At 36.6% G+C, this 26,737-nt stretch overlaps 1 protein-coding gene across 3 annotated transcripts in view; it reads right to left on the reverse strand.

Moving 5' to 3' along the window:
* Positions 1–26,155, reverse strand: part of LOC102579148 (probable RNA-dependent RNA polymerase 5) — a 60,988-nt gene extending 34,833 nt beyond the window's left edge. For 2 of the 3 annotated variants that reach the window (XM_006338799.2, XM_015308307.1), the window contains exons 1-11: positions 25,710–26,155; positions 24,283–24,499; positions 24,075–24,213; positions 16,558–16,632; positions 15,977–16,127; positions 13,558–13,765; positions 13,399–13,486; positions 13,156–13,299; positions 3,315–3,380; positions 3,162–3,233; positions 1,003–1,109 (exon numbers count right to left, since the gene is read on the reverse strand). In XM_006338799.2, coding sequence (XP_006338861.1) covers positions 1,003–1,109; positions 3,162–3,233; positions 3,315–3,380; positions 13,156–13,299; positions 13,399–13,486; positions 13,558–13,765; positions 15,977–16,127; positions 16,558–16,632; positions 24,075–24,213; positions 24,283–24,499; positions 25,710–26,034 — 1,592 coding nt within the window. In that variant the 5' untranslated portion in view covers positions 26,035–26,155. Of the gene's footprint in view, positions 1–1,002; positions 1,110–3,161; positions 3,234–3,314; positions 3,381–13,155; positions 13,300–13,398; positions 13,487–13,557; positions 13,766–15,976; positions 16,128–16,557; positions 16,652–24,074; positions 24,214–24,282; positions 24,500–25,709 lie in introns of those variants that run through there. The other variant, XM_015308310.1, reaches the window with a different exon arrangement.
* Between the last annotated feature and the right edge of the window lie 582 nt (positions 26,156–26,737).

Here is a 26,737-nt window from a genome sequence, read left to right on the forward strand (position 1 = left end):
CTAGTTGGGGCATGTCCCAACATTTCTAGTCAGTTTAGAGGCTTATTTCAGACATAGTTAGATTCAGCTTAGTATTGAGTTAATATCTTCTTTGTATTAAACTCATCAGTTTTCATTTATCTCAGTTATAGTATATGGGTATTCCCCATCTTTTCATCTTATTTATGATTTAGCTTCCGCATCAGTTTATTATCTTTAGTATACTCATGATCATGCCAGCAGGGTTAGCTTGGGATCACTTGTGGTCCTAGGTCCCGTGTCCATGTCTCGGGGGTAACTCGGGGCGTGACAAAAATCTTCCACCGAATTTGAATATGGTGCAATATCTACTGCTTGCTCTGAGATTGTTTGGCTTCGTGGTTTACTTGCAGAAATTGGATTTCCTCAATCTAATCACACTCCTCTCCATGCTGACAACACAAGTGCTATTCAGATTGCTACTAATCCAGTTTATCATGAAAGGACCAAACACACTGAAGTGGACTGTCATTATATAAGAGAAGCTGTAGCTAAGAGAGTCATTACTCTTCCACATGTATCCAGTGATCTTCTAAATAGCTGATGTGTTTACAAAGTCTATGGCACGACAACGTCATCAGTTTCTGGTAGGCAAATTGATGTTTTTTGATCCACCGGCATCAATTTGAGGGGGATGTTAGCATGATTGGACAGATTCTAAATATCTGTACATATCTATGTTATAACTCTAAATATTTGTGTAATGATGATAGTAGATACAATAGATTAATGTAGCATATTTTCAGAGATATTACAATTAGGAATAGCATATATTTAGGGATATATAGCAGATTTTTAGGCATGTAAATCAGAATTCTTTCTATTTAATGGAAGAACTCTCATTTGAGAGAACTCATACAGCAAAATTGACAAAGATAATGACTTTTTTCAGTTTCCAAATACAAAACATATAATTTGTACTCAAAACAAGTATTTTACTCAATTTTCAACTGTGAATCAGTGCCCAGGAGATAAAGAGGATACCTGATTGCAACTATCTCCAATGAGTCAAAAGTTGGTATACTTGAAATTGCTGGGTCTATCTCAACCTTCACCATTGAGGGTCTAATATGAATTTTTCGTGATCCAATCTATGAGAATGATGAAAAAGTGAGGCAATTATTGAAGACTAAATAGCAACACATGAACCAACCAAATAAAGGGGGGATAAAGTTTTCACATAACAGTCTGATTTTTTTATCAATACGAAAAACTATCAAAAAGGTACCTAGGATTTTTACAAGCTGGCAAGTTAAAGTTCAAACACAGAACACGATATATATTGTAATAACTGGTCAAAGATGGAATTGCAATAGAAAATGTACAAGTCAAATTGTTTCTCCAATTAAAGAAGGTAAACTAAGAGAGCTTCTTTGAAGGATAAGCTTCTAGCTAGAGGACATTAGGGCAACTGGATGAAGAACTAATAGGGCTAGCGGTAGCTTCTCTAGAAGTATTCTTTTAACTAGTGCTGTCAAAAGACTATCAAAAAACTTTATGCAAGTAGTTTTAAAAGTACTCTTTTTGAAAGGACTACCTGAAAACTTCTAAACACAATGCCGACCTATTTTAAATTATCCAGCAAAATGGGTTATCCAAAAAAGAAAATAACAACAATAACCAGCAAATTGCTCCACAAAGAATCAACTACATGCATATACTACAGTAACTTTATAGAAAACGATGTTCCTTTGAGTATTTGATTTCTTATATGATGTCTAGTGACAAAAGTTGAACTGCAAAGAAGCATGCTAGCTTTATTCGCACTTCTACTTGAGTTATGTTCCTTCTATAATTGTTCCAATCTTCTCTAGCTATGATTTTGTTTTTATATCACTACCTCTTTGGTATATCCATGTCAATGCATGAAGATAATTGAGCAGTTAGAAGATTCTCAATTTTGAGAAACAAAATATTTCTTTGAGTAATTCTTTATTGATAGATAAACAATTACATATGTTAATTGATTCTTCCATCTTGTCAAATATTTCTTTAAGTGCTTTGAATTATTAGAAAAGTATGCAAGAAGATATACAGTCTCTCAAGTTGGACATGTTCTTTATGTGGTGTTTTTATACTCTTAGATAAGGGGTACACACGCAACGTGCGTGACGAGAGATTAGGATAAATGCAGAAATTGCTCCGACAAATACATGGTCAAAGTATTTGAATGAAAATAGGTGCATCAAATAAAATACCATGAAAAACTTAACAGAAGTCGAAACATATCACATAGTCCAACCAGGGATAGGACAGACATAAGCAGATGTACAAATGTGTGGCTAATTATAACTCATATTCATTTTTCAATAGTTTATCACTTCTTGTTTCAATAATAGATTTGTAATCTTCAATAATAAATTTCGAGTTTTTGATCATTAAGCAATAATAAAGAAAGGCATGCTACATTTTTTATCAAATACTACTCTTAACAGATCATGGCAAGTTTAAATTAAGGCAACCTCTTATTAAAACCTTCTTGGACATTTTTCATGAACAATTCCTTCCTTCTTTAAGATTGTTTTTAGATGTTGGAATTAGTTTAAACTTGATGTGCTGTGGAAATAAGAGTAAAACGGAGAAGAGTTTGTGGTACATCAATCAGGTATTCTTCAGTATTGGTCAAATAAATGAAATGCTCAGAAGCATACATGGGAACATTTTTCATGAACAAATTCCTTCCTTCTTTAAGATTGTTTTTTAGATGTTGGAATTAGTTTAAACTTGATGTGCTGAGGAAATAAGAGTAAAAAAGAGAAGAGTTTGTGGTACATCAATCAGGTATTCTTCAGTATTGGTCAAATAAATGAAATGCTCAGAAGCATACATGGGAACATTTTTCATGAACAAATTCCTTCCTTCTTTAAGATTGTTTTTAGATGTTGGAATTAGTTTAAACTTGATGTGCTGAGGAAATAAGAGTAAAAAAGAGAAGAGTTTGTGGTACATCAATCAGGTATTCTTCAGTATTGGTCAAATAAATGAAATGCTCAGAAGCATACATGGGAACATTCATATATCAAACATCCTTTGTTTTTTTTGCTGCATGATCTAGGACTTACGTGATATGACAAAGCTAACAAAAAATTATCAGATAGAAGATTAAACATATAACATATCTTAATTGAAAGATGCAGAAATACCTTTCTATTGACAAGAAAAGTACCCTTCACAGCACAACCGTTGAAGAACAAACGGCACTGCATCAACAAAGGCTTGGAGGAAGAACAATGAGATAATTAATGAAAGCTTATTTTGGAAAATCAAATATAATAAAGTATTCATAGATTAGTTACCGGTTCCCTATTCCAAGATACACTCTCTCTTCTTTCTGCATCAAGGTCCACGATATCAACAAAATTCTGAGAAAAATTATATGATTGATGGAGTTATACCAGCCCAAGAATAAATAAATATCAGCAGAGGCAAATGATGATGCACAATCCCAAAGAGTTTTGATAAGTTGATATTTTGCCATCTGATCCATATCCGTATCTTTATGTTTTGTAGTCTTAAAGTGATCATTCTAGCCAAAACTTATGTAATATTGCTGTCTTTCAGATGTTGCAGTGTTAAAGAAGCAAAATAATGTACAAGGAACGGAAAAAGAACAAACTCTGCAAGATAGGAGGCTTTTGGACTCAATTGATCGAAAGTAAGAAATTTGAAAAAGAGCAAAGAAAAGTGTGTCAGCACTTTATTGTGTTGGCCACACTTTCTGGGAGAGAAATTGTGGAGGCCAAATCCAAGAAAATGTGGACGCACTAGAAAGTGCAGGCCAAACTTTTGGGCAAACTTTTAGATGGTGAAAATTTGACTAGTATGGAGAAATGTAGAAGACAAGAAGGAGAAAAGTGTCAGCACACTTTTAAGTGCACTCCGCACTTGGAAAAATATTTGAGAAGAAATTGGAGCAAAAGGTGTTGGCACACTTGAAAGTGTGACCACACAAATTCACGGAAGAAAAATTCTGAAAAGTGTGATCCACATTTCATTTGGCGGGAACACTTGGCACCTAAAAAGGGAATTTTGGTCACGATTTTTAGACAACAGTAAATAGTCTTTAGGTCATTTTCTTATGGAGCTATTTGATCTTTTGAAGAAGAAGGGCAATCATAGCTACTTTTGCAAGGTTTAAAGGATTTCACCGTAGAGTATCAATTGATCTCCCAATTTATGTGACACACTTTTCTTTTTGTCTGTCCCAAAAAGAATGTCACCTTTCTATTATCAGATACACCTTAGCTTTAAAATTCCCCTTTTACTCTTACAAAGTAATTTATAGCCACACTTAACATTGGAAGGTTCTTTACTAGCCCACGAAGAGAAAATGAAAAGGAGAAAAGAAGAGTCACTAGAGCAACTTCTTAAAACTCAGGCATCCTTCAAAGGATTTGAAGGTGAGAAAAGTTACAAAGGAAATGGACAATGGCGAGGCCGTGGAGGTTGTGGGGGCCGTGGAAGTAGGAAGAAGTTATACCAATAAATTCAACAATAAAGATAAGAGTCACCAATCATTCAGAGGTTGTGGTTGTGTCAACGAGGAGGAAAAGGATGTGGAGCCTATCAAGGTACAAATGAAATGAGGTATGACAAATCTAAAATTGAGTGTTATAACTGTCATAAAATTGGACATTACTCTTGGGAATGTCGTAGTAATGTTGAAGAGACAGTTAATCTTGTTGACAACAACAAAGACGAAGATGAGTCAACGTTGTTATTAGCACTCAAAGAAGATACAGATGATTGTAGTTCATGGTATCTTGACAATGGAGCAAGTAATCATATGTGTGGCCACAAAGATAAGTTTGTGGAGATAAAGAAGACGGTGAAAGGTGAAAGGTAATGTGTCTTTTGGAGATACCTCTATAACTTATATTATATGGAGAATGACTTGTTCCTTTCTATTCATCAAGACAAGATACTTATACAAATACTATGCTTCTATGAAAGGAAAACTAATCAAAGTAAATCAACTAAGAATCTGCTCCTATAATTAAATTAGCTATATATGGAAGATATAATATTTACACCTATTATATTCTATAACACTCCCCCTCAAGCTGGAGCATAGATGTTGATCATGCCCAGCTTGTCACAAAGATAATTAACTCGAGCTCCATTTAACGCCTTTGTGAACAAATCAGCTAGTTGCTCTCCTGTCTTTACATAACCGGTGGAAATCAAGTTATCTTGGATCTTCTCACGAATAAAGTGACAATCTACCTCGATATGCTTTGTTCTTTCGTGATACACAGGATTTGAGGCAATATGAAGAGCAGCTTGATTATCACACCAGAGTTTTGCTGGTGTAGAATGTCTCATTCCAATTTCTGTCAATATGTGATGTATCCACATGATCTCACATGTGGATTGCGCCATAGCTCTATATTCAGATTCTGCACTGGATCGCGATACAACACCTTGTTTCTTACTTCTCCATGACACCAAATTACCACCAACAAAGACACAATAACCAGTAGTAGATCGTCTATTGGTTTTACATCCAGCCCAATCAGCATCAGTAAAGCACTCAATGTGAGTATGTCCGTGGTTACCATATAAAATGCCAAGTCCAGGGGATCTTTTCAAGTAGCATAAGATCTGTTCCAAGGCTTCCCAATGTTTGACTGTAGGTGCAGACATGAATTGACTAACAACACTCACTGCAAAAGCAATATCTGGACGTGTTACAGTGAGATAGTTTAGTTTCCCTACTAACCTCCTATATCTCTCTGGATCATCAAAGGGGCTGCCATCATCACGGGTCAGATGCACATTAGGGACCATTGGAGTACTACAAGGTTTGGCTGCGGACTTTCCAGTTTCCACAAGTAGGTCAAGGATATACTTTCTCTGAGATAGAAAGATTCCCTTCTTGCTTCTAGTTACTTCTACTCCCAAAAAATATTTTAGTTGTCCCAAATCTTTTGTGTGGAATTTAGTATGCAAGAATGACTTGAGTGAAGAGATCCCCGAATAATCACTTCCTGTAATAACAATGTCATCAACATATACCACAAGAAGAATAATGCCAATTGTTGATTGTTTATAAAAGACTGAGTGATCACACATGCTCTTTTTCAGCCCAAATTCCTGAACTACTTCACTGAATTTGCCAAACCAAGCACGAGGGCTTTGTTTCAAACCATACAAGGATTTCTTTAGGTGACAAACTTTACCATACTCCCCCTGAGCAACAAATCCAGGTGGTTGCTCCATATACACTTCTTCTTGGAGATCACCATGAAGAAATGCATTCTTGATATCTAGCTGGTGCAACGGCCAATTCTTAGATGCAGCTAAGGAAATAAATAAGCGAACAGAAGTGAGTTTAGCCACCGGAGAAAATGTGTCTGAATAATCCACCCCATAAGTCTGAGCATATCCTTTAGCCACTAGTCGAGCCTTAAGTCTAGCCACAGAGCCATCTGGATTAACTTTGACCGCAAAGACCCATTTGCATCCCACTGCCTTCTTTCCTTTTGGTAAATCCACCAAGTCCCAAGTGTGATTCTCATCTAGTGCATGTATCTCCTCAAGCATTGCATTATACCATCCAGTGTGACTCAAGGCTTCCTTAACTGTCTTAGGAACAACGATAGAGTCTAGAGAAACAATCAAAGATCTAGACATAGAGGATAAATGACCATAGGAAACAAAATTAGCAATGGAGTATGGAGATTTGCAACTACGTGTACCTTTGCGAATAGCAATAGGGAGATCAAGATCTTCTGGAAGATCAGACAAATGAGGATCTGATGACAAAGGGACTGGTGCAGAACATGTATCAATGGCCTCTCGCCTCCTCGAGTAAACTTGTACAACCGGAGGTCTTACTACCGTAGATGGTGCAGGAGCTGATGGTACAGTATCCGATTGATCCTCAATAGATGATCTGAGAGATGGAGGGACAATATTTGATTCTTCTGTCAAAACACGGGTGACCTCATAGACTAACCACTCATCTTCCTCCCCTTGACTTGTAGAAATAGGAGGTGCATAAAAGAAAGGTGTAGTCTCTGAAAATACCACATCAGTTGATACCAAATATTTGCCAAGTTCAGCAGAATAACATCGATACCCCTTCTGAAGACGAGAATAACCCAAAAAAACGCACTTCAATGCCTTTGGATCCAACTTAGTGACAGATGGTCGAACATCTCGAACATAACAAGTGCTTCCAAACACCTTAGGTTCTACTGGAAATAGTGACTTGTTTGGAAACAGAACACTGTAAGGCACATTACCAGCAAGAACAGTGGATGGCATACGATTAATCAGAAAACAAGCCGTAGAGACTGCATCTGCCCAAAACTGTTTAGGAACCTTCATTTGGAACAAAAGTGCTCGAGTTGTCTCAAGTAGATGCCTATTCTTCCTCTCAGCAACTCCATTTTGAGAGGGTGTATCAACACATGAAGACTGGTGGAGAATACCGTGTTGTCTCATGTATGATTGAAATGATTCTGACATATATTCTTTAGCATTGTCACTCCTTAGAATACGTACCGAAGCATTGAATTGTGTTTTGACTTCAGCATAGAAGGCACAAAAGTGAGTAAACACTTCTGAGCGACTCTTCATGAAATAAATCCAAGTCATACGAGAAAAATCATCCACAAAAGTAATAAAATACTTATGCCCAGTTTTGGAAATGACAGGGCATGGTCCCCAAACATCAGAATGAACCAACTCAAAAGCTGACTCAGCCCGCTTATTAACCCTTGGACTTAATGAGCTGCGATGATGTTTTGCAAATCGACATGACTCACATTCTAATGAAGAAATATTTTGGAATTGCGGACAAAGCTTCTTTAGCAAAGGTAGAGATGGATGTCCCAATCGACAATGTGCTTCAAATGGAGACACAACACTAGAGCAGGCAACAAACTGAGGCCCCCATTCATCCAAAATATAGAGATCGTCAGATACATGTCCTTTACCAATAACCTGATTCGTCTTAAGATCACGAAACAAACAATGATCCGGAAAGAACGAAATATAACAATTAAGGTCTCTGGTAACTTTGCTAACAGAAATCAAATTGAAGGCCAACTTTGGTAGACTTAATACTGATGACAAGGTAATAGTGGAGGTTGGTTTAACAGTCCCATATCCATCACTGTTACAAGTTGATCCATCAGCTACAGTAACCGGAGAGGGAGCTTTGTGTGACTGAAAACTAGTAAAAATGTTAGAATTACCGGTCATGTGATTTGAGGCACCTGAATCAATCACCCATTTATTTGAAGAGGTGATTAGACATGTTTTATCTGATTTAGTAAAGGCATTAACTGAGGTGGATTCCTTCAATAATTTCTGATATCGAGAGAATTCAGCAAACTCCTTTGAGGAAATCAAAATCATTTTATCAAACCTTTGAGTTCCCTGATTACAGTCAGTCATATTCCCAACAAAACGCTCACGGTACCAAAATGAATTGGTGGACAAACCAACAAGTCCCAAACAGACTATAATCCCAAAGAAAAGACAATACAATCACCAAAATAAAATGACTAACCAGATCTGACCGCACCAAGACCAATCTGGCCGAATAATCAGAAACGAAGGGGATGTTGACCGGAAAAAACAACAATGTCTGAGAAGCCAACAGATTTTCTGGACAGCAACCCAAAAATTAGAAGGATGGACAGGTCGTCTTCTTTGATACTGCGTTTGAAAGTTTCGAGTTCCGACTAAATAACCTTATCGAAACAGCTCCAGAATGACTCAAGCTTCAGATTTGAGTTCACAAACAGATCTCCCACAAATATTCTTAGCACCCTTCTTGAATTTCCAGAATTTTGAAGCACCAGCTTCACTCAAGAAAGGCAGACAATCAAGCTTCAGATTTTAGAGTTTCAATCTGAACCCAGATGCCACAAAATGGATTCAGTACACTTAGACAATCAATTTCTCTAACACAGAAATGGTGTCCAGATTCAAAGGTGAAAGATAGAGCTCTCAACTACTTCCCCGAAGCCACAGTAGCTTCCGGCGAAGTCACAGTGACTTCCGGCAAAGCCAAATCCCAGCTTAGACAGTTGCTCTGATACCATGTAACTTATATTATATGGAGAATGACTTGTTCCTTTCTATTCATCAAGACAAGATACTTATACAAATACTATGATTCTATGAAAGGAAAACTAATCAAAGTAAATCAACTAAGAATCTGCTCCTATAATTAAATTAGCTATATATGGAAGATATAATATTTACACCTATTATATTCTATAACAACCTCAAAGATCCAAATTGAAGGGATAGGTATGATTCTGATATCCTGTAAAGATGGTGGCCATAAATTGATTAACAATGTTTATTATGTGCCAAAATTGAAAAGTAATATTTTGAGTTTAAGTCAACTTCTTAAAAAAGGATATCATATTCATATGAAAAACATGCATCTTTGGCTTAGAGATTCAAGTAACAACTTAATTGCTAAAGTGCATATGGCAAAGAATAGGTTGTTCCCTTTGAATCTTAAAACCATCGACGCAAAGTGTCTGAAGGCTAATGTGCAAGATGACTCATGGTGTTGGCATATGCGATTTGGGCACTTGAACTTTGAAGCACTCAAATCAATGGGAGACAAGAACATGGTTGATGGGATTCCGTCAATCAACCATCTAAATTAGTTGTGTGAAGCTTGTCTTCTTGGAAAACATGCAAGGAGGAGTTTTCCAAAGGAGACTACATCAAGAACAAGTAAGCCACTCCAACTTGTACACACCGATGGGTGTGGTTCAATCGATCCACCTTCTTTTGGTAAAAGAAAATACTTCTTGCTCTTTATTGATGATTTCAGTAGAAAGACTTGGGTATACTTCTTGAAGCAAAAATCTGAAGTTTTTGTTGCCAATTTTAAAGCACTTGTAGAAAAAGAAATTGGCAATGAAATAAAAGCATTAAGGTCTGATAGAGGAGGCGAATTCACTTCAAAAGAATTTAATGACTTTTGCCAATCTCATGGAATTCGTCGCCCTCTAACGGTACCTTACTCTCCCCAACAAATTGGAGTTGCAGAAAGAAAGAATAGAACAATTCTTAATATGGCTAGATGTATGTTGAAAGCTAAACATCTACCAAAAGAATTTTGGGCCGAGGCTGTTTCTTGTGCAGCTTATTTGAGCAACAGGTCTCCAACAAAAAATGTACGAGATCAAACGCCTCAAGAAGCATGGAGCGGAAGAAAGCCAAGTGTCAAGCACTTGAGAATCTTTGGGAGCATAGCCTATGTTCATGTTCCACATCAAGGGAGAGCTAAACTTGACGATCGGAGTGTCAAGTATGTGTTTATTGGCTATGACGCGAGTTCAAAAGGCTACAAATTGTACAATCTAAGCAATAACAAGGTGGTGGTGAGTCGTGATGTTGAATTTGATGAAGAATCATCATGGAATCGGGAGACTCCGAAAGAAAGAACATATGATTTTCTTCCATACTTTGGAGATGAAGAAGAACATGAGACCATGGCACCTGCACAGGATGCAACCCCGCCTCCTTCACCAATAAATCTTGCATCTCCATCTTCTCAAAAGGGTTCAAGTGAAAGGCCACATAGGATGAGGAGTATCCAAGAACTCTATGATGACACAGAAGAAATTACTAATTTTGATTTTTTGTGTTGTCTCTTTGCTGATTGTGAACCAATGAATTTTGATGAAACTTACTGACAAAAGGTGGATACAAGCCATGGAGGAGGAGATCGAGTCAATAGAGAAGAACAACACTTGGGAGTTAACAACTCTTCCCAAGGACCATCGAGCAATTGGAGTCAAATGGGTATACAAGATGAAGAAAAATGTCCATGGAGAGGTAGAGAGATACAAGGCAAGACTTGTGGCTAAAGGCTACAAACAAAGGCATGGCATCGACTACGAGGAAGTCTATGAACATATTGCCCGCATGGAGACAATCCGTCTATTGATCTCTTTAGTGGCGCAAATGAAGTGGAAAATCCATCAACTAGATGTGAAATCGACATTATTGAATGGATATCTTGAAGAAGTCTATGTTGAGCAACCATTGGGTTTTGTGGTTAAAAATCATGAAGATGAGGTGTTGAGGTTGAAGAAAGCCTTATATGGGTTGAAGCAAGCTCCACAAGTTTGGAATAGTCGTATTGACAAATACTTTCAAGATAATGGGTTTACTCGTTGTCTCCATGAATATGCTACATTAAAGTTCATACTAATGGAGATATTCTACTTGTTTGTCTTTATGTTGATGATCTCATTCTAACGGGCAACAACCCAGTTTTATTTGAAGCTTTCAAGAAAGCTATGTCCCTTGAGTTTGAGATGACGGACATAGGGCTCATGTCATATTACTTGGGCCTAGAAGTGAAGCAAATGGAGGAAGGCATCTTCATGTCTCAAGAAAGCTATACAAAGGAGATTTTGAAGAAGTTCAACATGTTTGATTGCAACCCTATGAACACCCCAATGGAAAGTGGAACAAAATTGTCAAAGTTTGAATATGGAGAAAAAGTGGATTCCACTTTGTTCAAAAGTCTCGTAGGAAGTCTAAGGTACTTGACATGTACGAGACCAGATATACTCTTTGCGGTTGGAGTAGTAAGTCGCTTCATGGAAGCTCCCACCTCCACTGACTTGAAGGTCGCTAGAAGAATTTTACGTTACCTAAAAGGTATGATCGACCTTGGACTATTTTATTCTTCTTCTAATGATTTTAATCTTGTGGGATATTGTGATGGTGATTATGCGGGAGATGTTGATGATAGAAAAAGCACATCGAGTTTTGTGTTTTTCTTGGGTGATTGTGTTATTTCTTGGAGTTCAAAGAAACAATCAATTGTTACTCTCTCGACTTGTGAAGCTGAATACATGGCAGCGACATCATGTACGTGTCATGCTATTTGGTTGAGGAGATTGCTGAAGGAACTCAATTTGCCGCAAATTGAAGCCACAATGATTTGTGTTGATAACAAATCTGCGCAAGCACTTGCCAAGAATCCAGTGTATCATGATCGAAGCAAGCACATAGACACAAGGTATCACTTTATCCGAGAATGCATTGCCAAGAAAGAGGTAGAGCTCAAGTATGTGAAATCTCATGATCAAGTTGCGAATATCTTTACAAAGCCTCTCAAGTTTGAAGATTTTCAGAGATTGAGATCAAGCCTTGGAATAAAGAAGAAAAATCAAAATTAAGGGCGAGATTTGTGGGAATAAAACAATTAATTTGGCAGCCATATTTGTTGAAATTACTTACCACAAATGTGGAAATTGGCAAGCCACAAATGTGAAAGTTGGTAGCCACATTTGTGGAAGTTTGGTAGAGTTTTGGTAGTCAAAGTTCGGTAGAATTTTGGTAGCGTTTGGCAGCCAAACTTTGTGGAAATTGGCTACCACATTTATGTCAAAGTTGTTTACCTACAAGTTTGAATTGTTAGTTTCCATTGATGTCATTAGTGACATCAAATGAACAGAATTTTTCTTATAAATAGAGCACTTATGCTCATTTGTAAGGACACACCAAAATAGAGAGTAGAGAGAGTAATCCACAAACTATTTCTTAGTTTGTGAGAAAATAGTGTGGAAGTAATATAATTGTAAGTTGTAAGAAATAAAAGAGTGTTGAGTAGTAGTCTATAGACACTATCAAGTTTTTCATCAATATTATTGTATTACTTATTTGGGTATCATATTTACCCCTTTTAAATATTTGGTGTCGTTGTTACTCTCTCCCTATTGCTATTTAGTTTGGACATTATCCTGGGTGTGATTATCATTTTGTCCAACAGATATTTGTGTGTCACCAAAGTTACAATTCGTACAAAACTGCAAATTAAATAGGAAAACATGTATCTCCACCTCTCAATGATTACAAATTAGTCATTTAGTATAAAATCAACATACGCTCTTTAAACTCCTAAAAACAAAGGTTCCTTGATATTGTTTGTAGCTTATGAAAAATCTAGATTGTGCATAATTTAAACCTTCATTTCATAATCTTTAACCCTACTTTTGGTTCAAGTGTAACTTTCAGTTTCCCATTTTCTTTAGAAGATGCTCAGGGAAGCTCTTCACACGGCATTGAAACTGTAACTCTGTACACTTCCTAATTTCAGGGTTTCACTTCTATGAAAAAAGAAATTATGCATACCTCATAGTTTTCATCTTTTATATATTCTGCTTTGACAAAATCTTTGGGACAATGCATAGCTAAATCTTCTGATATGAAACCAGTTCCATCAGTATGTATACGAGGTTCGCCATCTTCATCTTTAATAATACAACCATTTTCATCCTACAATTAATTAAAATAAAAGCATAAACAAATTTGCTAGACATATTTACCAGAAAATCACTACAGGAAGTCCAAATATATGAAACAGAAAGTCACTACCCGACAAAGTATATCTTCAATTCTTTCAATGGTGACAGAAGCAAGATTCACTTGAAGCTTAATCGTCTTTGATAGAATTAATGAAAGCCTGCATGTATGCATAATATTACTATCTGCCAAGCTCAATAAATATTAAATATGATTATCAAGGAGACCAACCTGGCTGCATATTTTGCCATATTAGAAACCATATGCACATGCATGAATTGACATCTTGCTTGACTGATTCTTTTGGTAGAAAATACATAGGATCCTCCATCATTGCAAGTTTCAATGGACTCAAACCTAACAAAGTAGCACTTCAAAGAAGCTGTTTTTTTCTTCATCATAGCTGGACTTTTCTTCTTCTCTTTATCATCTTTATACACTGCACAAGAACCATATTGTCAGAAAAGAATTAAAATGCAACCAAAGGTTGTGATTATCAGGTGTAACAGCAATTATGATAATAATAACATTGACAATACCAACAAGAATAATAATGAAAATGTGGCATGATGGGGACTGTTGAAAGTCAGGAGAAGCATTAAAACTTGAACTGAAGTTATATTATTTTTTAAAATGAATCAAGAGAACCATTAAAATATTCTGAGGAATATATTTAATGATTATGCCACAATAATTTGGAATATCAAGAATTACACCATTTTCCCTATTTCATAAACTCAAAGGAGTCCTCTTTTATGCGGCTAAGAAACATTTTAGACCGCAATTCTTTTTTCATCTTTTCAAGATTAGAAGTTCAAGTGGAAGTCAAGAGAATCATTTGGAATATTGTGTAGAATACTCATTCCAAGAATCAGAAAACTTCCTTATATCATATTCTCGAAATTCCCACATAAGTAATCTTTCTTTTACGTTTTTAACAATGAATTTCATGTTTACAACAAGCTGCTTTTTTCTCTTCTTACAGAATTGCAACAATTAAATAAGTGTCAAGTTTCTAAGTCACTGTATGAAAGTTTGGGAGAGGGTGGTGGATATGAGGATGAGGAGTGGACTGCCCATCACCGAGAACCAATTTGGATTCATGTCGTGCATTTGACTACAAAAGTCATACATCTCGTAAGGAGATTGATGGGGCAGTATAGAGAGAGGAAGAGGGACTAACATGTGGTGTTCATTGACCTAGAAAACAACTTGCAATAAAGTACCAAAGGGAATTCTTATGGCGTTGTTTGGAGGCTAAAAGTGTACATGAAGCTTACATTATGGCAATTAAGGATATGTACAATGGAGCGAAGACCCGAGTGAGGACAGTGAAAGGAGATTCAGATCACTTCCCCGTCGTGATGGGGTTGCACCAGGGCTCAGCTCTTAGAACGTTTCTATTTGCCTTAATGATGGACGATCTAACGCGACATATACAACGAGAGGTGCCATAGTGTATGTTGTTTGCAGATGACATAGTTTTGATTGACAAGTCGCACGATAGTATTAAGATATATGTTGAAGGTTTGGAAACAAACCCTGAATCTAAAGGGTTCAAGTTGAGGAGGACTAAGACAAAATACTTAAAGTGCAAGTTCACTAACGTAACCCACATGGCAAATGTGGAAGTTAGGATTGACACTTAATTCATCCCCAAGAAGGAAAGTTTCAAGAACATGGGATGAATAATCCAATGGGACGGGGAGATAGATGATGATGTTACACATTGTATTGGAACAGGGTGGATAAAAATGGAAGCTTGCATCTAGTGTCTTGTGTGATAAGAATGTGCCACCAAACCTTAAAAGATAAACTTTTATTAGGTGATGGTCAGACCAGATATGTTGTATGGAGAGTGTTAGCCAGTCAAGAACTCACACGTCCAAAAGATAAGAGTAGCAAATAAGGATGTTGAGATGGGTGTGTGGGCATACCAAGAGAGTATTAGGAATGAAGCAATTCGGAGCAAGGTAGGAGTGGCTACCGTGGTAGACAAGCTAAGGGAGGCAAGGCTGAGATGGTTTAGGCGTGTGAAGAGAAGATGAACAGATTCCCCATTTAGGAGGTGTGAGAGGTTGGCTACTATGGGTATAAGGAGAGGCTTTGGTAGGCCAAAGAAGTCTTGGGGAAAGATGATAAGACAAGACATGGCTCACCTGTAGATGACCTAGGAAATAACCATAGATAGGAAGATATGCAGGTCGAGGATCATGGTAGAAGGTTAGTAGATAGTCAAGCATTGTCTAGTTCACTTATCAGTATATGTTGTTTCCTTTGCTTCAGTTATCATATTATTTGTTGTTGCTACTTGTTCTCTTCTTAGTTGTTTTCAACATGACTTCTTCATTATTGTATATACTTTACATATTTGATTTGTGACAGAATTACTCGAGTCGAGGATCTATCTAAAACAACTTTTTTACCTGCACAAGGTAAGGGTAAGGTTGCGTACACTCCACCCTCTTCAAACCTTAATTGTGGGATTACACAGGTATGTTGTTTGATTATTTGCTTTTTCTCTTTCATTTGTTATTTTTAAAAGAGAACCAACATGAAATTTCAAACAAAACATACCAATAACACGTTGACGTACAATATACAAAAAAAAAGAGAAATTCATAAATCAAGGAAAAGAATGCAGTGTTACCAAAAAAACGGTAACGTCTCAAGCCGACAAGAATGCCTTCCTCAACAATCATATTGGCACAACTTGTATCTTCAACAAATTTGACAAGCAGTACATTGTCATCTCCCAGGGCTCTCTGTAAGTGAGTCCTTGCTGTGTTCAAGTATGGACCCTTGATAATTCAAAGCCAAATAATTTGAATAATGTCAAACCAAGAACTAGAAAATATAATTCTCAAGAGTACAAGAACACACAAATTAAAAACTATCATATTTTATGCTACACAGAAATCCTAATGCCAAAATTGATGGTCATTGAATGTGCTAAAATCTCTTAAAAACTGAAAGCAAATAAGATAAAGGTCTTTTGTCACAAGTAAAAATAAGAAAAACATTCTAACTAGAGAACAATACATAGAGAAAGAAATACTGCTAGAGAAACATTTCTCTTTTTTATTTCTATGCTCAGTATGCAAAAGTTCTTCAATGGCTGGTAATACTCCCTCTAACACTTGATTGTAAAAGAGGATTCAGATGTAAGGAGGTAAGGCTTGCAATGTAAATGATCCAGGAAAAGAGTGACCACAGATTAACAATACGAACCTTGAAGGTACACTGTCCATTCTGCTTAATGTGGCAATAATAGATATGTGTCTTTCTGCAATTCCAGTCTACGTACTGCAATGATGAAGAAGATCTGTAAAACAAGGTGCTCAGAATCACCTGAGACATATTTAGGCTAAGGGTACTCCACAAAATAGATGAAAGAATAAGCAGATACAGTACATATATTTCCGCACTACCTTCACCACAGGTACAACTTATGTGTGTTGTCTCTACCAATTAGCAAGTGCGAAACAGAAAAAGAAAAGAGAGAGAGAGAGAGAGAGGAAGACAGAAACCCATTGTTATTAACTGAAGGTGATAGGGTAAATAAAAGAAGTCGAGGGAGTGAACAGTAATAACAGGATTTAAAATAAAGGGCCAGGATCTATTATATAGTTTAATGAGGTTCAATGGTTGAGATGAGTTTGATGGTTATAAATAACAGAATTGGAAGAGGAGAGAGGCATCCAGAAATCCGATAACAATTTCCTTCTCTCCTTCACTCTTCTCTTCTCTTCTATCTTCGTCCTTATTCTTCTTCTAAATTCTCTTCATCTTTCCATCTATCTGCAGGTTTGAACTATCAATGGAGAACCAGGTGTTCGTTTCTATGTTTTTCAATTTCATTTAGTTGTAATCGTATTTTCCATTCTTATAAATCAGAAAATTGTCCCACAAAACTCTTGTTATTACTATTTTGCTTCCTTTTCCTAACTGTTTCAAGTATTCTAGTCATAACAATTGGTATCAGAGCCTCGAATCTGCAACCTATGTTCTGTCCATGGCAGTAGGAACACGAATGAAAACCATGGATGAAAAGTTACAGCAACATATGATCAATTACTGGATGAGATAGTTGAACAACAAAGGGGTATGTGTGCAACTCAAACTGGCATTCAAGGTACCCTTGAGTTGATTCTGGATAGGTTGACGAATCTGGAAACAAGACCACCGCGAGGTCAGGAGGGTGCTTTTCCGGGAGGTGATGGGCTCTTTCCAGTACCTGGTTTTGATGGTAGGGCTGTTAGACCACAAGTGGTTGTCCCCCCCCCCCCCTCTAAATGGGAATTGCCATCTTTTGAAGGTCAGGATCCCAAAGTTTGGATTCGAAAGTGTGAGAGGTATTTTCACCTTTATAGAGTGCAGGATAACATGAAGGTGGAGGGTGCTGCACTATACCTAAATGGTGATGCTGAAACCTGGTACAACTCGTTGGTGTTGAGTAGAGGTACGGTTAATTGGCCCGAGCTTAAGGAGGAGTTACGTGTGCAGTTTGGGGATGTGTGGATGGAAGATGTAGTCGAAGAATTTAACAAGCTCGAACAAACTGGAAGTGTTGGAGAATTCCTGGTTAAGTTTGAAGATCTGAAGGCTCAGATGATAATTCGAAATCCTGCTCTCAATGAGGCTCACTTCTCGTCCAGTTTCATGGGAGCTCTCAAGAAATTAGGTTCGCAGTCAAGATGTTTAAGCCTACCACCTTGAGTTATGCCATTCAACAGGCTAAGATGCAGGAGAAAGCCATTGAAGCTGCACAAAGGAAAGCTCAAACTGTAGTTCATCATGGTGTGGCCACTGGCTCTTCTGCCAGCCGTGGGGTCCAGAAAGTTAGAGGATTAATCACTTCAAGGCCTAGCCCACTACGGAGTCATCCAAAAGTTTATGAACACAGAAAGGCCAATCACCTATGTTTAAGGTGTGGTGAAAAGTATCAGGTAGGTCACCGATGTAAGATGAAACAACTACATTGTATAGTTGGCACCAAGGAAGAGTTGCCTCACGACCCACAAGATTTGATAGCTATTGACGCAGAGGTACCTGCGCACTCAGAGAGCTTAGCACAAACAGTAGAAATTGAGATAGCTGAAGGAGTGGATATCCAAGAAGTTGTGTGTTTGAGTGCATTATCAGGAAGTTGTAATGGGGTTAACACTATCCTAGTTAGTGGGGTTGTTAAGAAGAGATCCTTATCAGTGCTTGTTGATTCTGGCAGCACTCACAACTTTATTAATGAAGTGACCGTACAAAAAACTGGCTACCAAGCTGTTTACTCCACTCCCATCAGAGTCAATGTAGCTGATGGCAATTACAGGTATTGCAGCACCAGTTGCCCTAGTTTTACTTGGAAGATGGGGGGTAAGACCTTTAAAGAAGATCTCAAGATCCTCAAACAAGGGGGGTGTGATATTGTACTAGGCAATGATTGGATGAAAAAGTTCAATCCTACTAAATTTGATCATGAGAAGAGGTGTGTCACCATTGGAAGGAAGGGTAACAAGGTTGTCTTGCATGCTATTCCTAAGAATGGTCAACTCAGCCTAATCAGTGGTAGTACCATGGGTAAACTACTGAAAAAGGGGTAAACGATAATGGCTCACTTATTTTTAATAGAGGCTAGTAGTGGTTGTGAGCAGGAGCCAGTTGACATTGCTATTCTAGAATTGATATCTGGTTATAAGGAGGTGTTTGCAGAGCCCAAATCCTTACCCCCACCAAGAGAATTTGACCACCGGATACCATCAAACCAAGGACATCACATGTAAGTCTAAGGTCCTATAGATACAATTTTTACCAAAAGGAAGAACTCGAGAAACAAGTCACTGAAGTGCTGACAAATGGGATCATTCAGCATAGTCAGTCCCCATTCTCTTCCCCTGCGTTGTTGGTGAAAAAGAAGGATGGTACATGGAGGTTTTGTGTGGATTACAGGGGCCTTAATGAGATAACAATCAAACATAAATATCCTATTCCCATCATAGATGATTTACTTGATGACTTGCAAGGGTCTGTGATTTTTTTCCAAGGTGGATCTGAGAGCTGGATACCACCAAAATGAAGCTAGAAGATATTTACAAGACTGCATTTAGAACTCACATGGGGCACTATGAATTCAAGGTTATGCTCTTTGGCCTAAGTAATGCGCCAGCTACATTTCAAGCTTTGATGAATCAGGTATTCCAATCCTTGCTTTGGAAGTTTGTTTTGGTTTTTTTTTATGATATATTAGTTTATAGCAAGACTTTTGATGAACATCTGTTGCATTTAAAAAAAAGTGTTTGATATCCTGAGGGAGCATTCCTTGTTTGCCAAAAGGTCCAAGTGTTCCTTTGGACAATCAAAGATAGAATATCTAGGTCATGTAATTTATGCTCATGGGGTGTCCACTGATCCTAGCAAAATTCAGGCTATGGTTGACTGGCCAAAGCCTACCACAACCAAGGCCTTGAGGGGGTTCCTTGGCTTAACGGGCTATTATAGGAAATATGTATTGAATTATGGTGGTATATGTAGACCTCTTAGGGGTCGTTTGGTAGAGTGTATTAGCAAAAATAATGCATGCATTAATTATATGTATAAGTAATCCCTTGTTTGGTGCATTTTTTCATGCTATGTATAACTAATGCTTGCATCAAGCATTAGTTATACACTCTATTGTGTATTGAGGAGTGTATTACTAATACCACGGATTTCTAGGTATTAGTAATGCAAAGGATTTAATACATGCATTAATATGGTTAAAGACTCAATTAAAAGTACTTTTACATCGTTTCCACCATAATTGTGAAGAATACTTTTGTAAATAAATATTTTATACAATGCATACTATTTTTAATACACAAAACCAAACAATGCATAAGAAATAATCTATGCATAACTAATACAAGTATAACTAATACATGCATTACTAATGCTTGCATCACCAGTACACTCTATTTGGTATTAATCACTACAAGAAAAGTGTGAATTACATGGGAATTTTCCTAGAGATTAGTACGAAAATTTGCAGGAAAATAAGTTTCCTACGGATTTTCATACTAATGCCCAGAAAAATCCTCATGTAATTCACACATGTAATTCACACTTTTCTTGTAGTGAATTTTATACACTCTACCAAACGACCCCTTAATGAGTTACTCAAAAAGGATTCTTTCAGATAGAATGAGGAGTCTGGCCTAGCTTTTGAGACATTGAAGTTAGCTATGATCAACACTCATGTACTAGCCTTACCAAATTACACTAAAGAGTTTGTTGTCGAAATAGATGCTAGTCGGTATGGGATTGGTGCAGTGTTGATGCAAGGAGATAGACCTATTGCTTATTTTAGTAAGTTGTTGGCTCATAGGCATAGAGGTAGATCTATCTATGAGGAGTATAGGGCCCTTTTAAGTGCCATTGATAAATGGAGACACTATCTTCAGTATAAACACTTTATTGTCAGGACAGACCATCATAGCTTAAAGTACCTTTTAGAACAAAAGGTTACCATAGCTATACAACAAAAGGGACTCACAAAGATGTTGGGTTTGGACTATGCAGTACAATACAAAAAGGGACGGAGAATAGAGTGGCTGATGCATTGTCTAGGCAGTTTGAGAATGGTGATACTCCGGGTTCCAACCAGTCAGTTGAGGGACAATTGTTAGCTCTCAGTGTTGTAGAGCCTAAATGGATGTTGGAGATCAGTAGTAGCTATGAAGGGGATGCACAGGCTGAGGCTATGATTACTGAAGTTACCACTGATCAACTGAGACCCCACCTTTATCGGTACTCATCTGGAGTCTTAAGGAAGAAGGGAAAACTATTCATTGGAGGTACTGGGGAATTGAGATATCAGCTGATATCCATCTTTCATGACTCCCCAGTTGGTGGACATTCAGGCCAACTTGACACCTTTAGAAAGTGAGCCCATGTCTTCTATTGGCCAGGTATGAGACAAATGGTTAATACGTATGTAGCTGCTTGTGAAGTTTGTCAAAGGAACAAAGGGGAACATGTTCATTACCCTGGACTACTGCAACCACTTCCCATCCCTGATCAAGCCTGGAGGCACATTAGCATGGATTTCATTAGCGGTCTGCCCAAGTCCAAGGGCAAGGAGACTATTTTGGTAGTGGTGGACAGGAGAACTAAGTTTGCTCACTTTATGACTCTGGCTCATCCTTTTATAGCAATCACTGTGGCTCACAAGTTCCTTAAACATGTGCACACACGACATGGCTTACCTGAGTCTATTGTGACTGACAGGGACAGGTTGTTCCTCAGTAATTTTTGGCAAGCATTATTCAGGTTACTAGGTACTCAGTTGCATTACAGTACTGCATACCATCCTCAGAGTGATGGCCTGATGGCCAGACAGAGAGAGTTAATCAGTGCATTGAGAACTACCTCAGATGCATGACATCCAGCAAGCCAATTCAGTGGAAGCAGTGGTTACCACTAGCAGAGTGGTGGTACAACACCAATTTTAACACTGGACTGCAGTTTACTCCATTTGAGGTTCTCTATGGTTATTGCCCTCCTCACTTGTCACTTGGGCCTACTATAGAGACCACAGTTCCAGCTGCTGAAGATGCTATTATGAGGAGACAACAAATGCAACAATTACTTCAAGACAATCTCATCAAAGCTCAGGAGAGGATGAAACTCTATTCTGATCTACATAGGACTGAGAGAGTGTTTCAGGAAGGGGATTTGGTGTTTCTGAAGCTGCAGCCCTATAGACAGACGTCCTTGGCTCTACGGAAGAACTTGAAGTTAAGCTCTAAGTATTATGGTCCTTTTAAGGTTTTGCAGAGAATTGGAAATGTTGCTTACAAATTGCCACCTACTTCCAAGATCCATCCTGTATTCCATGTGTCCTTACTTAAGAAGACAGTGGGAAATAGAATATTGGTTCAGACTTGTTTGCCCTCTACTGGTGATGATGGTCAATTCCTAGTTACTCCAGTTAACATTTTGCAGAGACAAATGGTGCGCAATGGAAATGTTGTTGCTGTCAAGATCCTGGTTCAATGGTCCAACCTTCCACCAGAAGATGCAACATGGGAGGATTACGACTATTAAGGCTCAATTTCCTGATTTTAATCCTTGAGGACAAGGATGTTTTCAAGGCCAAGGGTATGTTATGAACTGAAGGTGATAGGGTAAATAAAAGAAATCGAGGGAGTGAACAGTAATAACAGGATTTAAAATAAAGGGCGAGGATCTTTTATAGTTTAATGAGGCTCAATGGCGAGATGAGTTTGATGGTTATGAATAACAGAATTGGCAAAGGAGAGAGGCATCAAGAAATCCAGTAACAATTTCCTTCTCTCCTTCACTCTTCTCTTCTCTTCTATCTTCATCCTTATTCTTCTTCTTCTTCTAAATTCTCTTCATCTTTCCTTCTATCTGCAGGTTTGAACTATCAATGGAGAACCAGCTGTTCGCTTCTATGTTTTTCAATTTCATTTAGTTGTAATCGTATTTTCCATTCTTATAAATCAGAAAATTGTCCCACAAAACTCTTGTTATTACTATTCTGCTTCCTTTTCCCAACTGTTTCAAGTATTCTAGTCATAACACCCATGTTTGAATAATTAAGTATTACTTGTGGGACATGTTTTCTCTAATAAAGCCATGCAGATTTACAATTCCATTAGATGTGCATTTTGGCTCTAACTAGATTGACCTGGAATATAGGTCATTAAACAACACTCTCCTCCTTCCATTTATTGACCTACCTTTTAATTTTTTGGTCTGTCCCAAATACTAAGACCTACCTGGAGTGTCAAGAAGGGTACTGCAAAAATAACATCAAGGGATTACTAAGATGCATACACAATTACCAATACCAGAGAATCAAAACACTTAAAAAGACAGAAATATGTTTTCATCATTCTGTTCCTGCACCAAAAGAATAAATTTTGTAAGCATCTATTTTTCACAAATGATATACTCCCTCCATTGCAATTTGTTTGCCTGGTATTGACTTGACACAAAGTTTAAGAAAGTGAAGAAGACGTTTGAATATTGTGGTCTTAAAAGGAATATGTAGAATTTACCAAAATGCCCTTCAATCTTATGGTCTTAAAAATGCTATGTGGAAAGTTAAAATTAAATAGTTGTCATAAAAGGAAAGAGGTCTTAAAAATGCTATGTCAAAGCCACACTTTCACACTTCTTTATATGATTATATTACTTTTACTCATACAAGTACTGTAGTTTCGTGCCAAAGGATCTTCATGATCCAGACACCCATTGGCATGTAAATGTCAAGGGAAGTGGTGAAGGACCCAAGTAACATACCTTATTCTACACTTCTACAATTAAAAAAAATATGGCCCCACATGTTCCTTGACAAATATGAACAATTAATATCATCTGCATATTAAGGTTGTCAAATTGTTTTGATCCGTCATTTTTCAAAAAAAAAAACTTTTGTATGTATTCTTTATTGTACTCTTCAAAACACAAAAGTCGGAGTATGGCTCCCCGCTTCCTTCAGCATATGCTAGACAACTTCTATCTTTTAGCTTTCTTTTAATAATCGTGTCAGATTATAAGAAGGCAACCAAATTAGGATAAAATAAGTTGATAACAGAGTAGTTATCAAATATATAAAACCATGAAAATAAATCCATACCAAAAAGATGCACTTGAGCAATGACATAAAAGAAAAGATTGAAGGTGAGAAACACTTTATGCTTGAGTTAATTAGAAAAATGAATCGCCTTTGAGGGGAGGTGATGTACCTTTGATCTATCCGACTCAGCATAATATGCTTTTCCAAAAGCATTCCAAATTTCTGATTCAAAATCAGTCATGGAAAGATTTTTCTTTCTTACAATATCATCAGCAATTTGAGGGGATACAATATCTTCCAACTTCTTGCTGCCAACAGCAGAGATTCAAGTCACATACAATTAGTAAGTTATTCCAGTAAGGTAGTAGGGGACTAACCATCCAATGTAGCTCAGTACCAAAAACAATTTTCTGAATTCAAGTTCATTGAGGATCATCAACTGTTGGCTGACATTAGGTGAGGTTCTTCTACAATTAGATTCAGGCTCCTCGCGAAATGATAACTGGCGAGCAACTTTCTGAGGGCTTGCACAGGCCAAGAAACCCATCTCAAGCTTTGATTTAGAAGGACTTTCACCTTGTACACGTTTACCTTCTAAGCATAGAAAGTACAAACATATAGTAAGAGGGGGTTTGGTAAGCTTATAAGCTGGTCAATCAGACTTGTTAGCTTACTACGCGTTTGGTAAACACCAAGTGTTTATAAGCCAAGTGATTATAAACCAAAATCAACTTAAAGTCATTAGTTGGTTATTCTCAACTTATGATTTTTCACCTTCTAAATAATTTTCGTTTGACCAAGTATTTTACGATTTCATCCTTGATACCTTTTCTATTTCTCAAGATATCTTTTTCAAAATAAAACTTGTTACTTTCTCTTCCCATTATACACTTTTAAATTTATAATTTTTTTCAAATACTCTAAGAATATTTTAGTCATTCTAACAACAAAACAAGTTATTTTTAGAGTTTTTTTGCCAAAATCATCCTTAAACTATACCTCAAACTTAAACTACATCTTTAAAGTATCATTCTTAGCAGATGAAATCCTTCAGGTATTTAAAAGTGAACAATTTTCATCCTTCTACTTAAATTTATCAGAAAACTAACAGATCCCACAAAAATCAAGTCATCCTTTCGTAATTATTATTTTTAGATACGCCAAAAATTCTATTGTGAATTTTTCGGTAATTGAGTTTAGCATTATGCAAAATCTTTTAATTTGATAGTTTTCTTTCATTTATTTTACATGTAATTTGATATTAAAAATATTATTAGTTGAAATATATTTCTTCTCAATTGAATATGCTAGAAGCGGCGTTTGTTGGAGACTTCCGCTTCTAATAATATAGAAAGAAACTCAAACACAAGACATAATCAATATTTTGATCCCTTCAATATCAGATTATCCCAAAAAATTATTGATCTAAATATAGTTTGGTTATGGAAAAGGTAAAGATAATTAACGTCTAGCTTATTTCCGTTACTAAATGAGAAAAAGAGCAAATCATGTATCCTCACACCTTCCAAACATTTTTTGTTTCCGTAAGCAATAATAGTTCCTAAGATTTTTAATATTTTTTCAGGAACTTCTTATAACAACTAATGAAATTATGTAGGAAAATTTTTGTTGATAGTCACGTGAAGGGCTCAGTTTTTGCAGAATCCCTTAGTTTTTTTGAGGATATCTAACAGAAGAATGAAAATTGTTCTTTTAAATACTTGAAGAATGGATGTAATTTAAAGATGTTTTTTTGCCAAAGACTTTCAGCACTTGTACACAAACATTATAAGAAAAAGAATACCTGGAGATGGAAAGAGAAGAGGGGAAGAAGAGCGTTTGAGTGGACTATTGAAGGGGCTAGAGGAGAGACAATCCGGGTAGCGATCAATCAAGTAAACAAGAAAAGCAGAGAGACTCTTCTTGATAGGACGAGACGATATTATTTTGAGTATTTCTAATGACCCTTTTTCGCCAATAGAGCTTAGCCTCCTTCTAATGCCAGTACCCAGTGGTTTTTGGCCCTGCTCGTTGCAAATTTTCTCGAGCATCGTCTCTACAGAGTATGGTAAAGGTGCATCCAGTATACACGAAGGAACATCAATTTCTTCATCAAATGGGTCACCCATTTTCCTAAACTTGAAAAACAAAAAAAGATGAGTGATCACACTTTTAGACAAAAGATTACATTTACTTTCCCGCTTTTAAGAGATTGGTAAAGAAAGTGGAAAAGAGAGTAAATTCTTCTACTTTTTCTCTTTATCTTTAGTCTTGTCTTGTCATGAAGCACAAAATTACTTATGAGTTTTGGGAGTAAAACAAAACTAGTACTGTAGCAACTACACTCTTACAAGTTAAATGCCGTACAAGTGAAGTCATACTATTTGACCAAAATACTGTGAGGCTAGTTCGTGTCAAAAACATATTTAAATTATTTTTTTATATTTTATATTTAAATTTCACAGAATTTTATATGTAAAATATTCTCTCTTTTAATTGTAAAAATCTTGTTACATGAAATTCAATATAGATAAAATATTTTATTTTTATAAAAATTAAATAAAATGTTAATATTAGCTAAAAGGTAAAGATAAAGTATTTTTATCCTATATATATATATTATATTATCTTTGACTAATGAGTAATTTCTGAATAAGAAAATTTAATGATATCAATATATATATATATTAATTCAGTATCAATTAAGTGAAATTATCAATCTTAATGATATCAATACAATATAAGATACTGATTTAGTATCAGTTAAGTGAAATTATCAATCTTAATGATATCAATACAATATAAGATACTGATTTAGTATCAGTTAAGTGA

This window comes from Solanum tuberosum, unplaced genomic scaffold (assembly GCF_000226075.1).
Source record: "Solanum tuberosum cultivar DM 1-3 516 R44 unplaced genomic scaffold, SolTub_3.0 scf00005, whole genome shotgun sequence".
NCBI lineage: Eukaryota > Viridiplantae > Streptophyta > Magnoliopsida > Solanales > Solanaceae > Solanum > Solanum tuberosum.